General features: G+C 38.3%; 1 protein-coding gene across 12 annotated transcripts in view; it reads right to left on the bottom strand.

The window, feature by feature from the left end:
• The window catches only part of MAP3K20 (mitogen-activated protein kinase kinase kinase 20), an 84,159-nt gene that overhangs the window by 47,233 nt on the left and 13,716 nt on the right, over positions 1 to 23,210 (bottom strand). For all 12 annotated transcript variants that reach the window (XR_014947978.1, XR_014947976.1, XR_014947977.1 and 9 more), the window contains exons 3-7: positions 8,580 to 8,667; positions 4,273 to 4,374; positions 3,427 to 3,492; positions 2,403 to 2,431; positions 2,155 to 2,292 (exon numbers count right to left, since the gene is read on the bottom strand). Coding sequence is in view for 9 of the 12 variants with exons in the window: in XM_015868486.3 (XP_015723972.2) it covers positions 2,155 to 2,292; positions 2,403 to 2,431; positions 3,427 to 3,492; positions 4,273 to 4,374; positions 8,580 to 8,667 (423 nt within the window). In the remaining 3 variants the exon portion in view is untranslated. The remainder of the gene's footprint in view (positions 1 to 2,154; positions 2,293 to 2,402; positions 2,432 to 3,426; positions 3,493 to 4,272; positions 4,375 to 8,579; positions 8,668 to 23,210) is intronic.

Below are 23,210 nucleotides of genomic sequence, written 5' to 3'. Positions count from 1 at the left end.
AGGGAAGTTCATTTCAGGTGAGGAGCAACTTGGACCTATATGGTGACAGAAAGGCTGGTACTTCATGGACAAAGTGCTCACAGAGCTCAAGCAGAACATTTAAAATCACAAACTCAATAATAGAAATAAAAGGGGGGAAAAAAAAAGAAATAAAGAAACATATGGGTATGGTAACAAGTACTGTGAACAGAATATCTATTCTTAGCATCTTACAAGTTTACATTTGAAATGATTCTGTTCTTTGTTAACAAGACTTTAACTGAAGAAATGCAGATTTGTCTCTCCAACACAAAAGCTGCTAGCACATGTTATACTTCCAAAGGCCATTCTTTAAATGTTGTTTTTACAGATGATAATCACTTGCTGAGACAAAAAAAAAAAAATACTCCTTTTAAGATTTTTTGTTCTTGTTGCTGTTTTCAGTCTCTTAAAAAATTCTCCAGTAGTCCAACACTCATAATAGGGAGATTCCAGCTTTCAATGTTATTTTCAGACAATGTTCTGCTTTCTGTCAGCTCCATGACATTGGTAACTTTATCAAGTAAGAATCTGGGCTGCAGCTATTCATTTCTCCCCTCACATCACTGAAAACAAAAGTGTTCCAAGATGTGGCAATGGAGTTATCCAAAGATGAATTAATTCCTAAGTGCTTAAGAATTCATAAGTTTCTATCCAGTAGAGCACATTAGCTCAAAAACAACATATTAAAAATGTGGGTCAGATATTATTAGAAGCACAACGCACCTGTAACCACATTAAAATATTCTACTAACGCCAAACTGTTCTCATACTGAGGGTAGTTGAGTTTTGCCTCCAAGCACAGAGCTGTCAAAGGAGGTTTACTTTTTGGAGGAGGAAAAATAAACTCAACACAACATACTGTTCCTATGGCTCTGGTAATACATGACATGATAAAATATTAAACAATTGCTTACTTTCTCCCAGTTCTAGAATATTACTTGAAGTCAATCACACCAAGATGATTATGAGAGTAGTTTTGAACTGTAAGGCCATTTTTAAAATTTCTCCTCTAACATTTTTTCTTTGTTGTGGAATTGGAATGTTATCCTTCAGTGGGTAATACATAATTGCTTCCAGTAACAATTTACATTAACATTTATATTTGTTAGCTTATGTTCTATTACTGCTCGTGACTTAGTTCTGTTAAGCAAGCAAGGACTTTAAATCTGCCAATACAGGCTTCTCTCCCCTTACAAAGTTTCAGCTTTCATTGCCAAGATATCTCACATCATCTTTTATTTTTTTACACCACAAACAACTGTTTGATAAAAAAAATTATTTAACTTTCTATGGGGAACATCAGCTTAGCTATGCCTGGTCACAGACACTAGCTTAAACCAACCAACCTTACATCTCTATCAGTTCTTCAAAGAGAAAAAGGTACTTAAACAACTCCTCACTGCTGAACCCAAAATCAAAAAGCTATATACACAGACCCACACACAGACTAGGACCCTGCTTCATTTCTCTTTTCCCCTTAAGTACTGTTGTAATAGAAAGGCTCTGAGGGCCGGCTCAGAACTGGTCTGACAAGGAGAGTTATTTCTCATCTATGTAAAGTAAAAACATATCAGAATTTGACTGCGGACAGAGTAAAATAATTCACAGTTGTACCTGCAAACCTGACATTCTGATGCATTGTAACTAATTAATTCCCCTTTGCATAAAAGGCAGATTCATGCTGTATTTTTAGATTGGGGCTCTACCTCCACAAGCATGGAAAAGTGGCCTCCTTTTTCATCTTAGCTTGGTGACATCCTGTTTTATGGAAAGCCCTGGTATATACCTATTACAGCTTTTCCCTCTTATTTCACTGAAACATAAGCAGAGATTAATGATGCAGATTGCTTGGTAGCTCCTGCAAGCCTTCTGACATATGCTAAATACTTGTGGTAAAGCTTGCATTTCCCACGCTGGCATGCTGCTAATCTAATTAGAACAGTATCTTATTAAACATGCAAGACGCTGCTTTTCCTGTCATTTTCAAGCACATAATTATGAATTATGGGTCAGTCCTAAAAAAGCATGATTTTTGTTGCTGTTGTCCTTATTTAAAATTGTTGTTCTTGCATCCCATGACTTCTATCACACTGGAGTTCTGCTTCTGTGCACAGAGAAATAAAAGGCACTCACCACTCCGTATGAGTACGTGTCACACGTCTCAGACACTGGAAGACTTTGAATAACTTCCGGGGCCATCCATGGAAAAGTACCCACTAATGACATGTGTGTTGTATGTGAATGGAACCTTGAGGCACCAAAATCACAGATCTGGCAGAAATAAACAGATAGTAGAGCATGAACCTCATTTACTAGTCATCAAAATATCAAGTCACGCAGCAGGATCTCTCATATAATTAATATAATTAAAGTGTTCATACCTTTAACACGCCATCAGCAGCTATAACAACTACAAATGAAAAAACAACAGGTTACAGGAATGTTATTAAAAACAAATGCAATACATTTTCACAGCAAAAATAAGTTCACTTTATCAAGAAAAACGTTGGCACAGGATGCACAAATATGCATGATTGTCCTGGTTTCTTTGAGCATCTCTGGAGAACACCTGCTGAATCCCTGCAAGCCTCTGAACAGCTTCAAAACTTTTCAGGTCCCTATGAGCTCAAAGGTAGAAAGACAACTATAACTAAAATGTAGAAAAGCTCCATTATCCCCGAGGTAGCAGTTGAGCTTAACAACAAAATCTTCAGAAAATTTGTTAATTTAAAACAAACAAACAAATAAATAAAAAGGAAAAAAGGAGGGAAAAGTTAAAAAAGGAAAAAAAAAAAAAGCTAGTACTATGCAAATAGGTTTTTTTGTGACTATTATCACTCTGCATGCATTATTAATATCTGTATTCCTCCTGTTCCATTAGTAGCTTGTGCTTCATTTCAAATCAGTATTTAACAAGTTTCATGAACAGTTATCAACTGCCAAGTATAGTCTAAAACAGTGCAATGCACACTGAGTATTCATTACACAAAATCAGGCCACAATTGAGACAAGATTTTCAGATAAGAAATAACTGGCCTTATCCAGCTTACTATGTCCTTCATGGTACTCAATATTTTCAAACTGAAGAACCAAGTGAGGGATATCCAGGCAACGTCTGACAGCAGATAAGATGGACACTATCGTGGTCAGCCAGATACAACCTGAAAAGAGCCCTCCGAAGTGCTCTAAATGATGCCAGGACATTAACAGAGCCAACAATGTCAGGATGCAGAGGAGGAGTGACAAGGGAACAGGCTTTTCTGTGCCTCAGCAAAGGCCAGTGCAGCTTGGTGACAGCCAAGGTGTTAGTTCTGCACATTCACAAAGCTCAGGTAGAGACTTGATCGCCACAATAACAACTAGAATTATAAACAGAACTTTTTATTGTTTTTATTGCTACTTTACCATTCCTGGACTTCAGATCTCTGTGGATTACTTTGACTGGAGCTTCCATGTGTAAGTAGTGCATGCCTACACAAAACAAAGAATGGCCCAGTTAGGCAGGCTAAAGGTGGCCATCACTTATCAGCAGTTATGTTTTTAGTGCCCATTTCCTGCCCCCATTACAGGCTAACACACATACATGAAGGCCAGCTGCAGGAGAAGCAAAGGTCCCCATAATCTACTTTGAGTGAAAAGAACTAAGCTAAGCTCATATGTATCTCAGAACACCTATATCGGTACATTAATGCTTTTTAACATCATATTTAATAATTTTCTCAAATGTATTTTCTACACAGGTAAGCTAAGTTATGAACATACCGTTCATTAGTTTACACTAATTCCTGCATGGTCACAGAGAGCACAAAGGCTCTGCATTATTCTGTGAAGAATGTCAGCATGTTTCCCAAAAACCAGCTTCCTTAAATATCCCAATTCAAATAATATGTAAGGATAATAATGCCTTAGTTACACGATATCAAAAGTATCCTCCTGGGACTTAGGAGCAAACCAGAAGTATAAAATGAGTTCGTGGAAGGCATTTTCACTCCAGAAATGAGTTTGGATTCAGAATAACAAAGAAACATATTGAAAAGAACAACAAATGGGTTTGTTTGTAGTCATCGTCATCCTTTGTGTGTATATTGTCATTTTCATTTGTTTTGCTTTTTTTTTTTTTTTTTTTTTTTTTTGACAACTTGAAGAAAGAAGTTTAGGTTAGGAAAGCTTTCCTGACTTAATAGGGAAGTATCTCCACTTGTATATTTTGCTGCGTAAGATAAAAGACATCACTGGTCTGGTCTTGCTTACCTTTAGCTATGTCAGTTGCCCAGGTCATGATATGATCCATATCCATCTCTTCACTTTTGTTACTATTAATGTAATCAAACAGTGAGCCAGCAGAAGCATACTCTATTAGAAAAATTAAATAAATAAAATAAATGCATGTGACATATTAAAACACTGCACCAAAACTGAAAATCATAATGGAAACTCTGCCAGTTCCAGAAAGCAGCTCTTTGAAGCTTAATGACAAAGAATCTGGGTTCAGCAACTAACACCATTAGTAACATAATAGGAGAGTAATAGTCCGTTCTGACTGTCCCAACACAGACATAACCTACTGCTAAGGGAAAAGAAATGTGAAATCATCTATAATGACAGGATTTAAAATGAAAAGGCTTTAGAAAGCTCTGGTATAAAGAGAGCTCAGGCAAGGAAGTTCCAATTCCAGACTGAAAGGTTCTGGTGATTTTTTTAAAATTTTTTTCTATTTAAGATTTATGAGGGTCATTTCTGTTCAGAGAGAGAACGCTGTAAATGTGGTAACGTGCCGCTGAGCAATTCTGTCCACTTGTGACTTTACAGACTGTATGCAAATGGAAGCACACTCTCACTGCTTTACATTCTCTCAGCCCAGGACAAGCCAGCACAGCTAATAAAGTAAGTTTTCTTATGTTCCCTTTCCAGTGCCAACAGTTGTTTTTCTTAACTTCTTCCACCTACAGAAACCCACAGCAGGATCCTGCAGGCAGAAGCAAAGGCTTTTTCTGCCTGTCAGTGTTTGCAAGTACGACAGACAGAACCCAGTCTGACTTCCAGAGCTCATGGAGCTATGAGCTGGAATATCAAGCTCATTACACTTAGACTTGTTTAACTGGGAAACTGGAAACAACTGAAACCCTCACAGCACTACTTTCGTATAACTTAAAATTCTTCCATATTTAAACAGTGAAGTTGCCTCTCCCAGTCACAACAGCAGTTAAAAGATGAGAGACTGGTGGTACCAGATCCTTACTACTGCTTCCAATGAGGACAGCACTCAGTGGTGAGAAGTACCACATTCAAATTATACCCCATCATAAAAGACAATTGTTTTATTTTTTATACAGTAAGATCAAGAGTTCAACATACGGTATTCTGTTAAGGAGAAAAGGTCTGCAAGTACAAAGTGAAAACAGAATTTTATTTTTCTACCTCTTCATGCAGGAACAGAGAAGATCAAATCACTTATTGCTTAAAAACAAGCAAACAAACACAGGAAGGAAGGAAGGAAGAAACTACAGGTCTAACTCTGCTTCAAAGTGGGGTAGATTTCCTTGAACAGCAGGTCATGAAGCAAGCCAGCTGGTTTTCAATTGAAATGCTTCATTTCTGCCATTTCAAAGCAGCATCAAAATCATTCTTCTCTTAGACTACATAAAATATATCCAAATTGTTGCTCTTAATAGCATTAATCAAAGAATGAGATATCGTAGGCTAAATGCATAAAAAGTACACATTGCTCCCCATCAATAGAATCATAACCACTGGGAGAGTACTGTGCAGGTCAAGACAGAATATGGTACATCATGTGAGAAGATTCTATTGGTAAATGAAAAGAGGGAGGGAATAAATATGAAGTCCCTTGAAAGCAAATGCTCTAAGTTGCAAGTTAGTTTTGGTTCACTGCCCCAGGACCTCCCGCTGCAAGGAGGCTCCACAGGAGACAGGCACACTGCTTCTGATGTCACTGAAAGAGGACTAAGATGCTGACCTGCACATTTCTTCAATTAAAACATCAGCTTTTTTTACCCATGATGTCATCATATGTCTTATAAATGGATTCTTCAGGAATAGTCTGCCTGCATGCTTTGCATGCCTTTACAATGCATAATTTGATCCACCAGAGTCAGGGATAACTGAGATCCCTAAGCCCTTTGCTGCTCTGTATGAACAGAGGCAAGCAACCTTCAAGCAATATAGCTTGATTCCTCAGTATTTCTCCTATGTACATATTGTGTCACAAGATTTTCCTATGAGGTCATGAATTTGGAAATTACACTGTCAGGATAATTTCTTTCAGTGAGAGAAAAGAAGTATTTGCCTCAGAAATAAATGCTGTGAATACAGAATTGGACTCACCCACTCACCCTACCACCAACATCTTACACATCTGCACAAGCTCTACAAGTCTTTTGAGAGGAGGCAGCTGTGACCAAAACCTAGATCTGAAAGCTACACACTGAGACTGCTGTTGGGAGTCTGCAACACCTAAAACTATGTGATTCACATTAGCAGCTCAATGGGCTCAACAACCAGCTGTAACATTGATACAAGAGCTGCTCCAAAAACATTTTAACCCTCAATATCAGAGGCAGATTTTGGTGTAGAGGTTGAACTTTCCTGCCAATATTTCATTGCGTTGTGTTGCCATAAGGCAGATGGCAGCAGAGGGACAATTTGACAAAATGGCCTTTGACATGAAGTGCATACGGAGCAATGGTTTGTCAATGAATTCCTGTATGCAGAAAAAATGGCACCCACTGACATTCATAGACAGTTGCTGAACTTTCATAGAGACCAAATGGTGGATGTGAGCACAGTGAGGCAGTGATTGGTACATTTCAGCAGTTGTGACAGAGAAGTGTGTTCCAGATACACAGATTTTACAAGCATGGCATGCAGGCTCTTCATGGCAGGCAAAAATGCATAGCTAATGGCGGTCACTGTATTGAAAAATAGTGTTTTGTAGCTGAGAATTTACTCTATCAATGAGCACTATTGTGCTCTATCTGTTGTGGTGGTTTCCATGGAAATAAACAGGAGGAATTACTTTCAGAGTGACCAACATACATCCCCATAGAAGAGACATGTTTTGACTGCAGATGTAGCTTTTCCCATTTGAACAGAGCAGTCCCAGAGAACTCTCTGACAATCCCACATAAGATGTTATGTAAAGCCAATACTCAGAACGTGCCGATGCTTGGCTGAATGCCCTCATCTTCATCATTCTGAAGAATCAGTAGGCTCTTGGGATTGTTTTCCTCTTTTGGGTTTTTCCCTGGCAAGACGTGGATCTCCAAATAAACACAGGATTAAGACTGCTACACTAAAACTACCCAGAAGATCAAGGAGTAAAAGCCTGTCTAAAAAACATGTCAAGTACAGATAGCATTTTTCTAAGTAGCCATTCTCTCATTTGAAAACAGTTGGAGAAATCAAGCCTTACTTCCCTTCCACAGCCCAAGGAACTCAAGTCTCCATGGAAGTTGCAGGGAGAAGCCAATACAGTTTAGAAATAGAATTTTTTAAATTTTTTTTTAATTTTTATTTTTTTGTCTTCTTTAACCAGAATAGATTCAGAGCATTTCCAGTAACAAACAGATAGGAGTACAGAATAGTACTCCTTCTCACAGATGGTTAAGAGTCCCCATTCCCAATGACATAATGAACTATTTCAGCTGTTCTCTGTCCAGTGATCAGCAAGCATGTCAAATGACCTTCTCCAAACACTGACCTTCTGTGAGAGCAACTGAGGACTTTCTGATCCAGACATCATTCTAGATAATCTGGTGATCACACATTTGCTTTGTTAGCCTGCTCTCTAGTTTGCACTTATTACCTTTGTGTTAGAAATTATAGTTACATTACTTGATTTATTATGTTTTTTATTACATAGAGAAGGTATTTAATTTCCTGTTTGATATGATATCAGCAGTCCAACCTCTGAGCAGAATAGACTAAGTTCATCCTTTATGCATTTCTGAAGTACTGGTGATACTGGTTTCAACACTGCAACATCCAATAGGCAGAAAAGCAGTTGTGCATCTCAGAAGTGCTATCACAGGATTATGCTGCCATCTATGGTGTTAACATAAGGTCTAAGAAACAGGTAAAAACAAACTTCCACAGATTTTGTGCACCACTGGAGGGATTTCTGTAGCTGATTAGAAGCTGTGCTTTTTCCAGCGCACAATCTGGAGTGGATCCTCTCCAGCAGATGCCCCTGGAGACAGCTTACACTAAAATGAAACCCTTGGCTAGAGCACCACTTGCAAAGGCTGACAAGCAGAAAATACTGCCTACAGTTTGGAGATACCTACACACATAAAAACCAGGTTCTGGATATCTTCATATATGCCCAGCAGGCAACAGATCACAGCTATATCCATTCTGTTATCTTTGTGCCTTGTTCTGGCAGCTGTCCCTACTCTGCATTTGATGCCATCCAATAAACAGAACCACAGCAGCAAATGTTGTTGCCTATTTTGAGGCCAGCAAAATACTGAAATTGGGTGTACTCATAAGACCAAAGTATTACAGAGTCACGTTGAAAATCAAACAAGAATCCTTACCTGTAACTATGCCATAATTTGGAGGTTCAATAACAGCTCCATAGAACTGAATGATGTTTTTGTGACTGAGCACACTGAGTATTTCTGCCTGTTAAAAACAAAAAGAGGCAGACAATTAAGAACAGTGACTTTACTGTAGTATTTTAGAGTTCAGTGGATATACATAAATATTTAACATATATACATACACACATACATACACATGTCTAGAAAATACTATCCACAAAAGGCTGGTACTTAGAAACTTCATGTGTGAGATTGGTAGATGAATGCTTAGCATGTTCAGGAAAAAAAAAGATCATATTATTCCTTCACGACCAAGGCAGAGAGGTAGATATTAGGTCTCTGTAAAAATCTGAAGGCCCTAGAAAATGCAATTCAAAGATGGATAGGTGACATTTGGCAGGGCTTTAGAAGTTTAACCCAAAAAGTGTGTTTGTGTACAGAGCAATGTGAGATCAGTGAGCTCAGATCTCCAGGCAGTTAAGAGCATACTACTCATCTGATGTTTACTGAAGACATGGAGTTTGCTACGCATGCATTGCAGGTCTAATCAAATATGCACAGCAAGCATGCTTGAGATTGCCAAATAGCCAGCAGTGCAGTTGAAACTGCTTTTCAGAGCAAGCTCCGATGATTAAAAGATGTTTAGAAATTCTGGATAAATATACAGAATCTTTTAATTCCACTTGAAAAATGTTTTTAAGTTTGACAAAGACCGAAGGACCAAAGGAGACTGAAAATGTATCCACAACAATTAAAACACATAGTCCACCTGACTTTTTGAGGGAAAACATAGGCTATTACCTTTGAGATCTCACTGCAGTTTTGCTTTCTTAGTATATTAGAACACTCAAAAGATTTTGCAAACAAACTTTTAAACAAATGTATGTATTATGCAAATACAGATATCACAGAATGACCAAAGTTGGAGCATTATTTACAGACTAACATTTTGAGAGCATACTAACTTAATACCAGTCACGCGCATTTAAGAAGAAAAATGTTACTGTCACCCTGAACTTAGCAGGTATCACTTCTGACAGAGCCTTTCGCAAATCCCTTGACTGCCTCTAAGAGTGTTGCTGTTCATGAGCAGGTGAGACTTTGCAAATCTGCATAGAGAGCTGCCAATTATGCTACTTTGTGGCTTTCACTTGGTGTGGATTTGCTGAAAGCAGAAAGACTAACAGCTTTGATGCAGCAAAGTATGTTACACTAGATAGCGCTACTGTAATAAATGTAAGGACACTGCAAAACAACATTATTTTTTACCTATGTTTTATAGCTGGACAGTGATACACGGCTAAGTAAATAACTACAGATACAAGCTTCAGAGGGTTCAAATATTAACTGTTTAAAGTTGCTGTATAAAGCCTTTTCTGAGTAACATCAACAGTTTTGAATTCATACCTTCAGCTAATGTATCAACATTTATGGATACTCAAAGAGCAACAGCTCTTCTGCAAGCTAGTGAAATGGTGTTACTACGAAGCGAGAGATCTCTCACAGTATCAGAAAAGTCATTTTCAAAACAGATGCTGCTTTCAGAAAATCATCTTGCAGGCCACGGGACACAATTCATCCAGAAGGTGACTGAAGAACAGAACTGGCAGCTGTCTAAACAAATGCAGGAAGACTCACCTGCAGATGAACACCAGCCTTCCTGGACAGCTGACCTTTGCAGCAGTGGCAATGCCTATTTTACCAGCTGTGCCCTCCAATCTCTTTGGTAGCATCCTCTGGAATGGAGATGACAGCCTAGACATTCAAAAACTCCCATCTCCATGTGCTGGCAGACCCAAGGTCCCTGTGCTTCAAAAAGTTTTTGTATTATGCTTAAATTTACTTCAGAAAATACTAAATTGGGGGATGTTCTCTAATTCCTAGCAGCATTCCCACTAGATAACCAGGAGTCCCAGTACACCTTGACTATCCACCTGAATACAGCTAGAAACAAGACAGGTACACCAAGCCCCAATCACCCTTGGACAAACCAATTAGGCTGTATTTTCTTGAATATGTTAGTTAGCAAGAATATATTAAAACTACCTTCTTGTATAATACATAAAATCCATTAATTCAATACACTGTGCACACCCCCTGCTACCAAAATAGGATGTTTGAAAATTAAATGACTGGCCCCACTTATAACATTCCTGAAGCATTATGCATTTAGAAGCAGCACCAGACAAATCTTTTGGAGGATTGCATCACCACACAATGAGCACATGCTAGAAGGTGCCAGACCACATGTGCCACAGATTGCCTACTAATGGGCTGCTGGGCCTCCAAAGACCTCACTGGAGCCAAAGGGCAACAGGAAGGACTGCACTGTTCTTTTTACTTAAAGATTCAGAAAGAACTATTTTCAAAGATTATTTGCTGTGTATTGCACATTAAGGTCACATTCTAGGAGTTTAAAGAAATGCTGTGTTGACCACAGCTATTATAATCATCTTAAAAACGATGTCCATATTCTAAACTGGGATTTAACAGATGCCAAAGCAAGCTTCCCTCTAAGTAAGAGGAAAAGCACCTACTAATTGCACACAGATATCTCAAATTAAGAATCACAGGAATAAAAATTGCCAACTCTTCCTAAAGACCATTACTTTTTAAATAAATCCTTTCTAAACACTTCTAATCATTCTAGACTATTCCTTTCATGTTATGTTCTTTTCAGCTGCTGTAGATAGCTGTGAAATACATTAGGCAATTTAAGGACGCTTTCTCCTTGCAGTGAGAACCAGATGCAAGTCAATCCACATCTTTGAAGCTTTTGTACTTTTTGAGAAGAAGGTATCATATTTCAATGAAAGACCGTAACCTTCACATAGCAAATTACAAAGTACTGGTTAAAGACCGGTGTTTCAAAAGCACTTAGAAGAATATCTGGTATTACCTTTAAGCATCAGGCTCATATCTAAATCATAAATGCCTAGATGTTTGGAATAAAATCCTGCTAAGCAGTATGGTATCACACGCTCACTACCTTTGGTAAAGTTGCTATCTATCTTATACAACCTAAGCAAGCAACAATTTCCTTCCTAAAGCCACCCTAATGACAAGTAACAAGTTTTTAGTTACTTCATTATATTACTTTTTGGTGTGAAAGAATTTAATTTCTTTAGATGTTGGGTTGAAATAGAACTATAGGAGGCTCAGCCAAAGGAAAAGAACAACCTAAATATGCCAATACAAACTTCTCGGATTTCTTCAAGCATACAAGCTGACTGTAATGGAGCTGAATATTGTTCTTAGTCTCATGATAAACTTAGTCACAGTCTGGTACTGATCAACAAACCCTGCTAAAACCACCTGCCATGAGTACAGGTAAAATTATGTGCCTCTCCTGGGTGCTGCTGCCAGGCTTCCCTTATGACAAATTTGATGTCACTTCTTGAAGGCAGGGGTATTCAAGGGTCTAAACAAACCTAATCCACTATTTATAAAATTCAATCACTATCAAGAAAGTCGAGGTCAGAGCAAAACACATTAAAAACATTCTAACCAAATATTCATTTGCTGGCTCTTGTAGTATTACTGTAAATCAAACCCACTCAGTTATTCACAAAAAACTGCAGCATAAGTAGGAATAAAGATAAATTCTAAGTGTACAAACTAATTGTGCCCTATGAAGCAGTCTGGATTAAGTACTGTAGCGCTTAACGGATAATTTATTTTTATGCCTGTTAAGTCTCTGCTTATTGACGTATGTGAAAGTGTCAATTACCTCATCTACGGCTGACATGCCACTACAGCTGCCTCGAGACCTGCTAGTGCTGTTCTCACCTTTCGAGTACAAATAGCTATGCAGAAATACTTGCAACTTCAATGCTTTCTGTAGGTAAAACAACAAGAGCTGCAGCACACAACTCAGCTCTGACAGCATCTCCAAGGTCGTGCTGACTGCAGGTGCAGGCAATGACCATCCAGTGCTGATTTGGCACTACTCCGGAATGCAGAAAAGGCCTTATCGTCAGATCTTTAATTGCAGCCACGTGTGAGAGGATGCAGACCAAGGCACTCTGCATACAGCTGTGTTGTTGCCTGCAGCTCCTTGCACCAGCTGCTCTGTAAGAGCTCCTGGTCCTGATTCAGCTGAAGTTAGCAAAGACCAAACTTCTCACTCTGCTGGAGTTACTCAGCTCTGCGCTGAAAGTTGTTTAACTGGCACTTTTAGTCCAGACAATTGAGAACCCATTCTACCAGCATAGCTCCATCTGAAAATGAACATCTGTCAACAGTGTTTTCTCAGCATCAAAAGACTTTTTTTTGTTCAAGTCTGGACAAACTGGTCCCACAGCAACTTAATCATTGTTTCTTCTGGGTACCTGTGGAGTGGCTGGCTGGGAAGAAGTAAGTATTGCCTGCCTTCCACCCTGGTCCAAGCACAGTGGATTAGGATTAACATGAGAAATAAATGCAAAACCGTCAGGGCAGCCAGCAGCCAACCCGCTCTGCTGCTAATAAATCAGTTAATTGCACAGTAAGAGGCACCATCGTTCTGTGCAAAATTACAGGGTTAGAAATGGTTAGCCACTCAAGGAATCTGATTAATACAACAATCCTTAAGTGCCTTCTAATATTTATTATTACATTGAGCAATAGTTTGGTTATTTACTTTTCCAAATAAATGTTTGTCACATTTATTAAGAAGGTATTTAGACACACTTAAGACAGCTCTGAAAACATTTTCCAAGACTTCAGCAGTTTTAAGGCTTTGACCTCTGTCATGTTCTTGGGAGATTTGCAACTTAGCTACTCTCACATCTTTACAGTCTAATAAAAGGGCATCTGGAAGAGCTGATGCTTCATTAAAATCATTCTATTTACTGATAATAAAATTAAAAAGAAAAAAAAAAAAAGAATGCTAGCACAAATTAATCTTAAACCTTTATTTACTGATCTCTGATGAAAATACATTCATTCAGTACACATTAGAGTTGCAACTTCCCAGTACCTCAGGAATGCATTTCTGTGGTATGATTGAGGTATATACTATGTCAAGATGTTCCTTAAAAGACTGTTGACCTCTTGGGTGGAAGAAGATCCTCATTCCTCTGTGAAAGCATTTCTTTTTGTAAGCAAAGTGTGAACAAAGCATTACTCGGACCTTTGTTAAAAAACAGTTGACAGTGAGAGACTAAATAAGCTCAAAAGTTACTGGAATGATGGAGAAGTGACCATGACACTCATTTCTCTGGGTAAAGGAGCCCAAATTTATTTTACACACACAATACTAAGACAATCAGCATATAAAGCTACAGCTCAGCTACAAAACGCAAATTAAATATGCATCTTAGAGTCATACAGGTTTCCAATTTCTACTATGCAATGCTGACAAATCATCCAGCCAAAAATGAATACTTTTCTGTACGTTTATGTTTTACAGGTTTTGACATATACATTGTAACATCACATGGAAATACTTTTGTGATAAGCCAGATAATAATTTTTTTACCTCATTTTTTCCTGTTCTTTCTAAGAAGTTAAACTTAATACAAATCTTAATGAGCAGGATACATAAACAGTTTATGTAACTTAGCCCTTTTGGATAATTATCATGCCACAGTCTTGGACAGCTATCTACTACTGGTAACAAACATTCAAGTCAAAATAAGCAACTAATAAAGGAATACCTAAAGAACGTCAGAGATACATAATTCATTAAAAGAATCATGCAGTAGGGATATTATGCAGCTACTCAGTTCTGAACACTAAATAGAAAATCTAAGTAGATGCAAGCAAATTTACAAATTTGCCTATTCTTTAGACTGCTTTCTCATGAAGTTTCCTAAGAAAAAAAATACAAAAGTTTTGCACTTTGGGACCCCCCAAGAAGAATGTTCTTAATAAGTAAAGCACACTGATAATCCCATTAAGAGATTTTTTTGTTAGATCTATTAAACTGTCACTGATAACAAGAAAGCAAGAGGAAAATTACAAAGAATCCTCAGTGAGATCTTCTAAGTGCAACTAAGAGTTATCACATGTTCTGATGAGTGTGGGCACTCTCCCAGCACAACTGTGTTATCCTCTATTTCAAAAAGCACTTGCATTATTTAAAGCAATTCTTATGTATTACAGTTGTGTGAGGCTGGGCTTCTTTTCATTTATCCCAGCTAAAAACTATTTCCTATAGCTTATTAACAAGAAGTTTAAATTCTATCAGTATTTCTCCTTAGAAGACAGTTATACATACAGTGCTACTGGGATATTCTTTTTTAAATCACAGAAAACAAGGGTAAAATTATGTTCTCAGAGTGATACCACCAGCAACGTTATCAATGGCAGAATTATGTTCTCCTGAGTACATCTATTATGACATACAAAACATATATTTAAAAGCATTTTGTCTGAGCAAATGTTTGAAAACATCAAACTTGCATCCAAAATCATGTCCTACAATATTACAAGTACCAGAAACTAAAAGCAGAAATATAAAGGAAAGTAATAGTCAACTTACAGTATATCTGCTTTATCATCAGGTATTTTTTATGTGATTATTATGTTATAATTTATTATGTGATAATACAGGCCCATACAATCTTATATATTTTAAAACATTTCATTTCTACCATGTATTAGAAAATGTATATGAACCGCTTGGAAAGAAAACTGAGTTTTATAGTCTCCTGTAACTTTTTACACAAACCTCTGCAATTTATATCAAATTCAGCAGTTACAAAGATAATTTGAAGACTACATTAGAAGTACTACTGAGTGAATTTAGAACACACTCTTCAAACTAGCGTAAAATAAATCAGGCTGAGCCCTCCCAAAATCAAAAAGGAGATCTTTTTCCTAGCAGTGTGACAGCAGACCCTCTGCCTTACAGTGTAAGGGACTCTGATGAAGCTAACTGGCTTGGTGCTGCCACTGCCACACAGCAGCCAAGTACCGCACACTCACAGAGCCCATCCAGCAGTTACCAAGGAATCACACTGTTGGTCTTCTTTGTGACAAGGGTTAAAATCTTGCTATCAGAGAACAGACAAAAGCCACAGCATTTAAGATAAAATTAGGCAAGTGCACTGTCTGCAGGATATCCTTACAAAAGGCTTAATAAGCTTGAAAACTGCATTTTGAGGTACAGCTACACTGCAATTCACAAAAATAGCACAGGCATCATGTGCAAACAGCTGATTTCCATACAGATTTCAACTAAAGATTCACGATGCCCTGACACAACCCGCAGGAATAGCACAGAGTTTGTTAGCATCAGGATTCAATACTATTATGGCACCTGATAAAGGCACTTGTTCTATCAGGAACAAGAGTCGTTTCCACAGTAATTCACAGTCCCTAGAACCTTCATAAATGATGTATCTGTAGTGGTCTTAGAGTTTAGAAACGAGCAATAGTATAAATACTTCATTCAGGCCAATTTACAGTAAGAAGCTGTCTCCAGCTGCAACACAACACCAGCAACTAAGTAGAAACAATCAGTTAGTGGACTCAGCGGCACCTCTGAAATACCTGAGCTCCCACAGAGCATTTGGTTTTCAGCAGTTGTCTCTCCTCCTCTCAATGTCAGGACATTGCAACAAACACTGCAACAAACCCCGTAACATTTCTAAAATACTAAGGAATAATGAAATATGAAGACTTTCTGGCTTCCTGCTCACTTCATCTCAACTTTCATTCCTTAGCCAAAAATATCATGACTAATATGCAACATAAGCTTTTCAGTCTCAACAAATGGAAAAATATCAGTGGAAATTATTTGCAAGATCAAAGTCACTACAAATCTCATATCAACCTTGTGGAAAGATGTTCTGTTACGACAGTGATGGGCAAAACTAAGCCCCTCTCAAGGAAACTCTGGCAGTGCTTAAAAGCATCAGAAGAGAAGACAGAATCAAAGAGATATCTGGATAAAGTCTGTATTGATCTAACTAGAGCACTGATTTTCAGCCTGAGATTACACAGTATTAGAAAGTTATCTGGATGAGATGGCTTTAAAAAAAAAAAAAAAAGCAAGTCTAATCTCTTTATACAGCACCTTCTGCTGAACCGTTAGTACTAGGACTCCAACAAAGATTGCAGCAGCTGTAGGCATGGATCCTGCTCAACTCCTCTGAGCCAGTTGTAGTTAAACTCAAATATTTTCTCAAACACAATTGCAAAATAATTGTAATTTGACCAAGAAAAACAATGTCAAGTTCTTGATAAGTGCTCACTTTACTCTTATCTTGGATTTATTTGAGGCCAACCTACTGTAGTTAATGATAGCAACAGTGCTCATTCACTGAATCACAAAGATTGCAAAAGACCTGTAAGATAATTTAAGTCCAACCGTCCCCCTACCACCAACACAGTACTACATCTGTCCCTTCCTTAATCACCTCTTGGGATGATGATTCCACTGCCTCCCTGGGCAGCCTATTCCAATACCTCACCAGTCTTTCTGAGAAATTCTTAATCCAATCAGAACCAGAGCCTCCCTAGTGTAACTTAAGGCCATTCCCTTGTCCTATCACTGTTACCTATGAGAAGAAGCAGATGCTCACCTTGCCACAGCCTCCTTTAAGGAAGCTGTAGAGAGCAATGAAGTCTACACTGAATCTCCACTTCTCCAGATTAAACAATCCTAGCTTGATACAGAATGCACTTAATGGAACCCTAGTGACTGTTAAAATACCTGAAAAGCTTCCCCAAACAGGACATGCTCAGCTGACATTAACAAAAACAGCAAATATATGACACTTCCCTATTATGTTTTAACAGCAGTTGCTGGGGAACCATGTGGGGTTTTGCTTTCTAAATGGGCTGAGAGCTCTGTAGAAGGCTACCCCCTCAGTTACCACTCAAAAACTATATCCCCTTACAGAAAACCAAAGAATCACACCCTATCCAGGGACCACCTACTTTGAAGACACAACACTTCCAGCACAGAAATTCTAGCAGTGACCAGCTGACATGAAATGAATAAGAGAAAACAGTCTCCAGTTACAAAGTGTCAGAGGCTCCTTCACACACAAGACACATTGTTCATGACACATTTACTTATGTTGCAGCACAGGTTCACAGTATTTCAAGAGAATAAGCCTCCATTATAACCCAGATCTCTGACTGCTGTACTTTCCTTTAATGTGTTATTGGAATAATGCACATCAGTAGTTTTATCTGCAACTGTCCAAATTTCGTGACTATGACAGTCTTCCCTGTGACTCTGCCTCCAGTTTTGTTTTTATCATCTAAGAGCAACAAATCAACCTTCTTTCCAAGCCCAGAGGAACAAACTGTCTCTGTGACTTCCCAAATCTTCTTCCTCTACTTAAGCAGTAAGCATCCCACCTCAGGTTACAGACAGATCTCACTTTCACTTGCTTAGATCAACAGCCTCTGGGGGGACACAGCACCAAACTCCACAAAACTAGCACTCACTCCTTAAGTGATTGCTGCCCTTCAGTCAGTGCCTTTCCAGCAAGCAACAGCCAGAGCCACAGCCCTCTCTGTAGCTCTCCAGATATGCCTGCACCCAGACCACAGAATACAGACACCATTCCCCACAAAACGAAGGCTTCAGTACAAATTCCTCAATTGCTTTTCAGAAAAGCCACTCTTCTTTATATAGGATTGAAAATTACATTTAACTTCAAAACTTGGCTCAAATGCTACCCCTACTGGGTAGTGATGGACCAAGACAAAGAATGAAACAAAAACAAACAAAAAGAACTCCCAAAAGACAAAAATCCTGAAATCTGAAGTTCTCACCATTATGTAAAGTAGATTAGTAGATTCACTATTATTTTACTTCATGCCACCTACATGAAATTTCAATCTTCTGCCATCCAGACCAAAAAAAAAAAAAAAAAAGCAAATAAAAAACTGCCCAAAATGAACACTGTAGGGAAAAACTTGCAGTATTTATAAATTAAGCTTACTATCATAAAAACACATTTATTAGTACTGTTGTACTTTATGTTTCTCATGTAGGATTAGTTTTTCCCTTCATTCTCTTTGATAAATTCCTTATCTTACCTAGTCTTCTTCATATCCACCTACTTACAAAGACATGTCATTAAGAACTATTCCATTCCTATTCTTTGTTATACAACATTTGTTTTCAGAAAATAAACCTCATTTGCTTGTTTGCTTTTCTAATTTGTATTTCTATATTACTACAGGCTTCAAAATAAACTGTTTTAAAAGACATAACATGAATACCAGTATCTTTAAACTCTACAGAAATGGAAAAAGTAGAAGATTCTACCTAGAAGAGTAACAATTACTGTTTACAGAGTGATCCTGTATCTTGTGAAGGAAGTGGCTCTAAGTTTTATATGCAGTAGGTGAACAATGTGTTGTAAAATCACAACTTTGCATACTCCAATGTGATGACCAAGTCAACTTCCAGTACTTTTGTGATACCTTGATGGATGAGAATGCATGCAAACCAGACAAATACCCTCTTAAGAGAGTTACACAGAAAAATCACAGCAGCACACCTGCATTACTTTTCACTCTCTGACACTATGGGCGTACCAAATGCTTTTGAGAACTGTTTTTACTAGCATAGACAAACAGTCCACAACGCAAAAACAACAGTACTGCAGTAGTACTCTACCACGTAACCACAGTATATTTGCTGGTAAACATGCAATGGGACAGAATATCTTGCATCCACAGTCAGCTTTGCCTTTTCTCCATTCATTTCTACTTCCAGTAATCTGCCCCCCCAGACTTCATTTGAATTATCTCTTTCATCATTTTAAAAGAAAAGATCCAGAAATCAGAAAGAAATGATGTATACATACCCAGTGAGAAATAAAAATGTTTAAAAAGCCAGTGAGAAAATTCAGATGATCTGTTTTGTGATTACAAAACATTTCACTTACTGTACTTCCTCTGTCACTCTGCCCTGGGCTTCCTGAGGACTTCTAATAAATGAAACAGTAAAGAAGAAGCTGGAATGCGGTATTTCATGAACCCACAGGAACTTCAGGACCAGGGTAATGGTGCACATTACCCTAATGAAACCCCTCTCTCACATGGGCTGTACTTGAACAGCTGAGGAGGCTGAAACATGCTGCAGCTACATATGCAAATGCAGCAAAACCAGCCTGCATCTCCAAATACTTGTCCCTCCTCCAGTTTAGCCAGACAGTTCTCAATGCATGACATTCCCTTCATCTGTCCCCACATGCTTGCTGTTTTGTTTCTGCTCAGAATACCATAATGAACATGGGTCCAGGGCTCAGGAGCTACATGCTGCTTCACTGGTAAGGAGCTCATTCAAACCTGGAGCATGTTTTCTGGGGTAGAAGAATAAAAGCATCACACATAACATTCCTTCCCACTTTCCAGGGCTAGAGGTAAGCAACTCCTCTAAGGATTGCTCTAATTTACAAGCAGAGGGAAACCCCCTGGCAAGGAAGGGAATGAGCACTTACAATTCTCTATGCCTCTTTCAAGACAGAGAACACTTAAAACCTGAAGCATTCTTCTTCAACCGAGAAAACCATGCTTCAGCAAAGCTGATCATGAGACACAGCTCTCCAGATGGCACAGGCAGAGCTCTTTTGACTATGCCATCACCCTGCCAGAGTGCTGTACAGCTACAAGAATTTCTCCACCTCTGCAGTACGTGCTGCACACCATACTGGCAGCACAACTGCTCTGGTGTTCACTTCTAGGACACGTCCCTGATTCCACGAGAAGTCCTCTCCTGCCCAGAAAATTAAGAACTGGAGCTCAGGATGGTTACTTACAGAAAAGACGCAGTCTAGGGAGGAAAAAAACACCTGAAGAAACATCTCCTCTTCAAACATTCAGTGACAACTTGCTATCAGTCTAAGTATCACCATTAAGAGGGTTTGGCTGATCCTGTGCACCCAGAAGCCTTCCAGCTTTTCCCCTTCTTGTGTTCAAATTGTTGCAATTTAAAGGGTTGTGAGGCCTCTCTTCAGTGCAAATTTCACCAATTATCTTTGTCTTTATCAAATCTGGGTAAAATTACCGTAGTTGACTCTGAGGGGAAAATAGGAGACCATTTGGAAATTACTGTTGTAAAGAGCAAGTATGATGGTATTATTGCAAACTTGGAAAATATATTTTATTAAGATCCACTCACTAGTAACTGCATGTTGGGTCTTCAGGGACTGCCCTGTGTAATCAGTTTCAGAGGCTGTTTGGCACTGAAGTAACATTTTCAGTCTTAAACAGATGAAGATTAGGTACCTATCTCTAGTATTCAGAGGACAAACAGTATTGTGATTAACAGTCATAACTTCCACTAAAATCTAACTATGTCTGTAGGTAATAAATCTGTTAGGAAAATGAAGACATTTCCAGTGTGGGGAGGGGGGAAGAGGGGGAAGAAATAAAATTGCACTCTTATTTGTCAAAATTTGGAGTGTTAATACAACTAAGCATTTCAATTGGTTAAATGATGCATATAACTTTAGATTACATTTTAAAATTACAGTGACATTGCTTCAAGATCTTCATTAATGACACACTTTGTTCCCATTACTGCCAAACCACCAAAAAAAAACCAAAACCATTCTTCTGAAAAGGAAATCTTGATGAACTGATGTTAAGCCTTCAGAAGTATCCTGCATGTTTCTGTATATAGCCAGTATTTTGTTCAGACTAACGTACCTTTATCATTTTGCATGTACAAAAAGAAAGCAGAAGGTGTAACAGCCTTCTGAGCAGAACCACTTTTTGCTGAAAGGCTGTACTGAATTCAGCATTTTGACAGGTTGAAGAAAATGGTGGTACCGAAATTATACTGAAGTTACAGAGTTCAGATCCCAGTTCTTCAAACTATGTATTTTAAGATGGATGGCTTCTTTAAATTGTGAGGGAATTTAATTCCTCATTCTTTTAAAAGCTGTGTACAGGGATAGATTTTTGCAACAATGAATAGCCTAATCAGGGTGAAGAAACCTCAACCGAAAGCTCACAAAAGCACCCCTCTATCCCTTCTCCATTTTTTCATTTCCACTTTTCTCTTGAAAGGGGTATCTCACCAGAGAACCTGAAGAGTGAAAGATTTTAAAGTATAGGACTGAAATCCATCAAACCCAGGATTGTGGTCCAAACCCAACCAGCTGTCAAACCCAGAGATGTGAATGTATGCTCACTTCTGTCTAATAAAATTTGAATCAAACACTTTGCATCTGATTCTCCATGTGAGCTTTTATGCAAACTTCTAAAGTGCAAGGAATCCTGGGGTGGAAGAGCTATTCTGAGAGACTTCACATAGTTCATGTAATTAGGGAAACCACTTCCTTTGATTGTAAGTGTTCAAAACAGCTGAATTTCTTCTTTCAAAGGAACTCTGTGATTTGGGTCATCTCTTTTACTTGCTCTTTCATGTTTCTCAAGATGAGAGGTGAGACTGTAGAGCACATTATTTAGAAAAAAAAAAAGATTCCACTTTTTGTTTTAGGGATTGAACTTGGACTATTCAAAAGGTTGTCATTTAGAAATCTATCTTTCTTTCCCTCCCTCTGTTTCCTTCTTTTTCAGATAAGCTCTTCAGTGGCTCCAGCGAACATAGTCCAAAACGCCAATTTAAACCTAAGGGAAAACTGAAATGTGGTACATAAAGAAAAAGGGACTCTCGTTTTCCTTTGTACTGTTGTGGCCGAATATGTAATTATAGAGGAGCTCTAGCTGCAGGATCTCGGTCCTCATGTCACGTTTACTTTTTTAATGGTTCTAAACACTGACCAAGCAAAAAGGTAGAAATATAGATTTTAAAAGACAAACAAAGCAACTGCCTTAGTCTTTGAAGGGGTCTATAGGTTTTTTCTTTCCCAAAAAGGAAACTTGGTTCACAGTTTCAAGGCAATGAATATGTCAGCTGTGATAACAGCCAATGCCACTGTTGTTACAGAATCAAGTGTCACTTACCCTGAAAGAATTTATTAAGGCAGGCACCCCGTTAGTGTCGTTACTCAATGTTCCTCTCAGTAACAGTCTGGAACAAGCAAGGAATCTCTCTCTTTTCACTACATACAAGATAACACTAAAATAAAAAGGCAGGAGGTTTCACACTACACATCTTATTAATTAACAGCGGTATGCTTGTTTACCTTGGGAGGATTGAGGCTTACTCCTCACCGGTGAGAAATTACAGCCCTCCATCCAGAAATACACCACCAACCAAGGGAAATGGTTTGTAATGGGACCAGAGCAAAATTAGTTCAACAGCTCTGGATTTCATCCATCTGTTGCTACATACTTTATCCAGCACACATAGTCATATGCCAAGAAATCAAAGTAAAAAATCTCCTCAGTTTAGAAGACTAAAGGTGCACAGTTCACTGAAAAAACACTAACAACTATTTATAAGCAACCATGGCTAATAGGATCACCTCAAACACACCTAGCATTACTAAAACAAAGGTTATTATATGATTAGACAAAAAGCAATTTTGAGATGCTTCTTCCCTCTAACTGCATACTGGCACGCATTATGTTTTCTTTGTTCTGTGACTCTACAAAGGAAAAGATATTATATTGGAAAATGCCAATCACTCACCAGAAGGTGCAGCAATTAGATTACCTTAGCAAGTTTCCAGAACAACAACCTACGCACATCTCATCTCCTGTCTCTGCCAGATAAAAATCCATAAAGAACTCTGTTCTCATGTACAAGCTGGT

This window comes from Coturnix japonica, chromosome 7, assembly GCF_054131305.1.
Source record: "Coturnix japonica strain WE chromosome 7, WE-NBRP24, whole genome shotgun sequence".
NCBI classification, from domain to species: Eukaryota; Metazoa; Chordata; class Aves; order Galliformes; family Phasianidae; genus Coturnix; species Coturnix japonica.
This window is presented reverse-complemented; position numbering and strand designations above follow the sequence as displayed.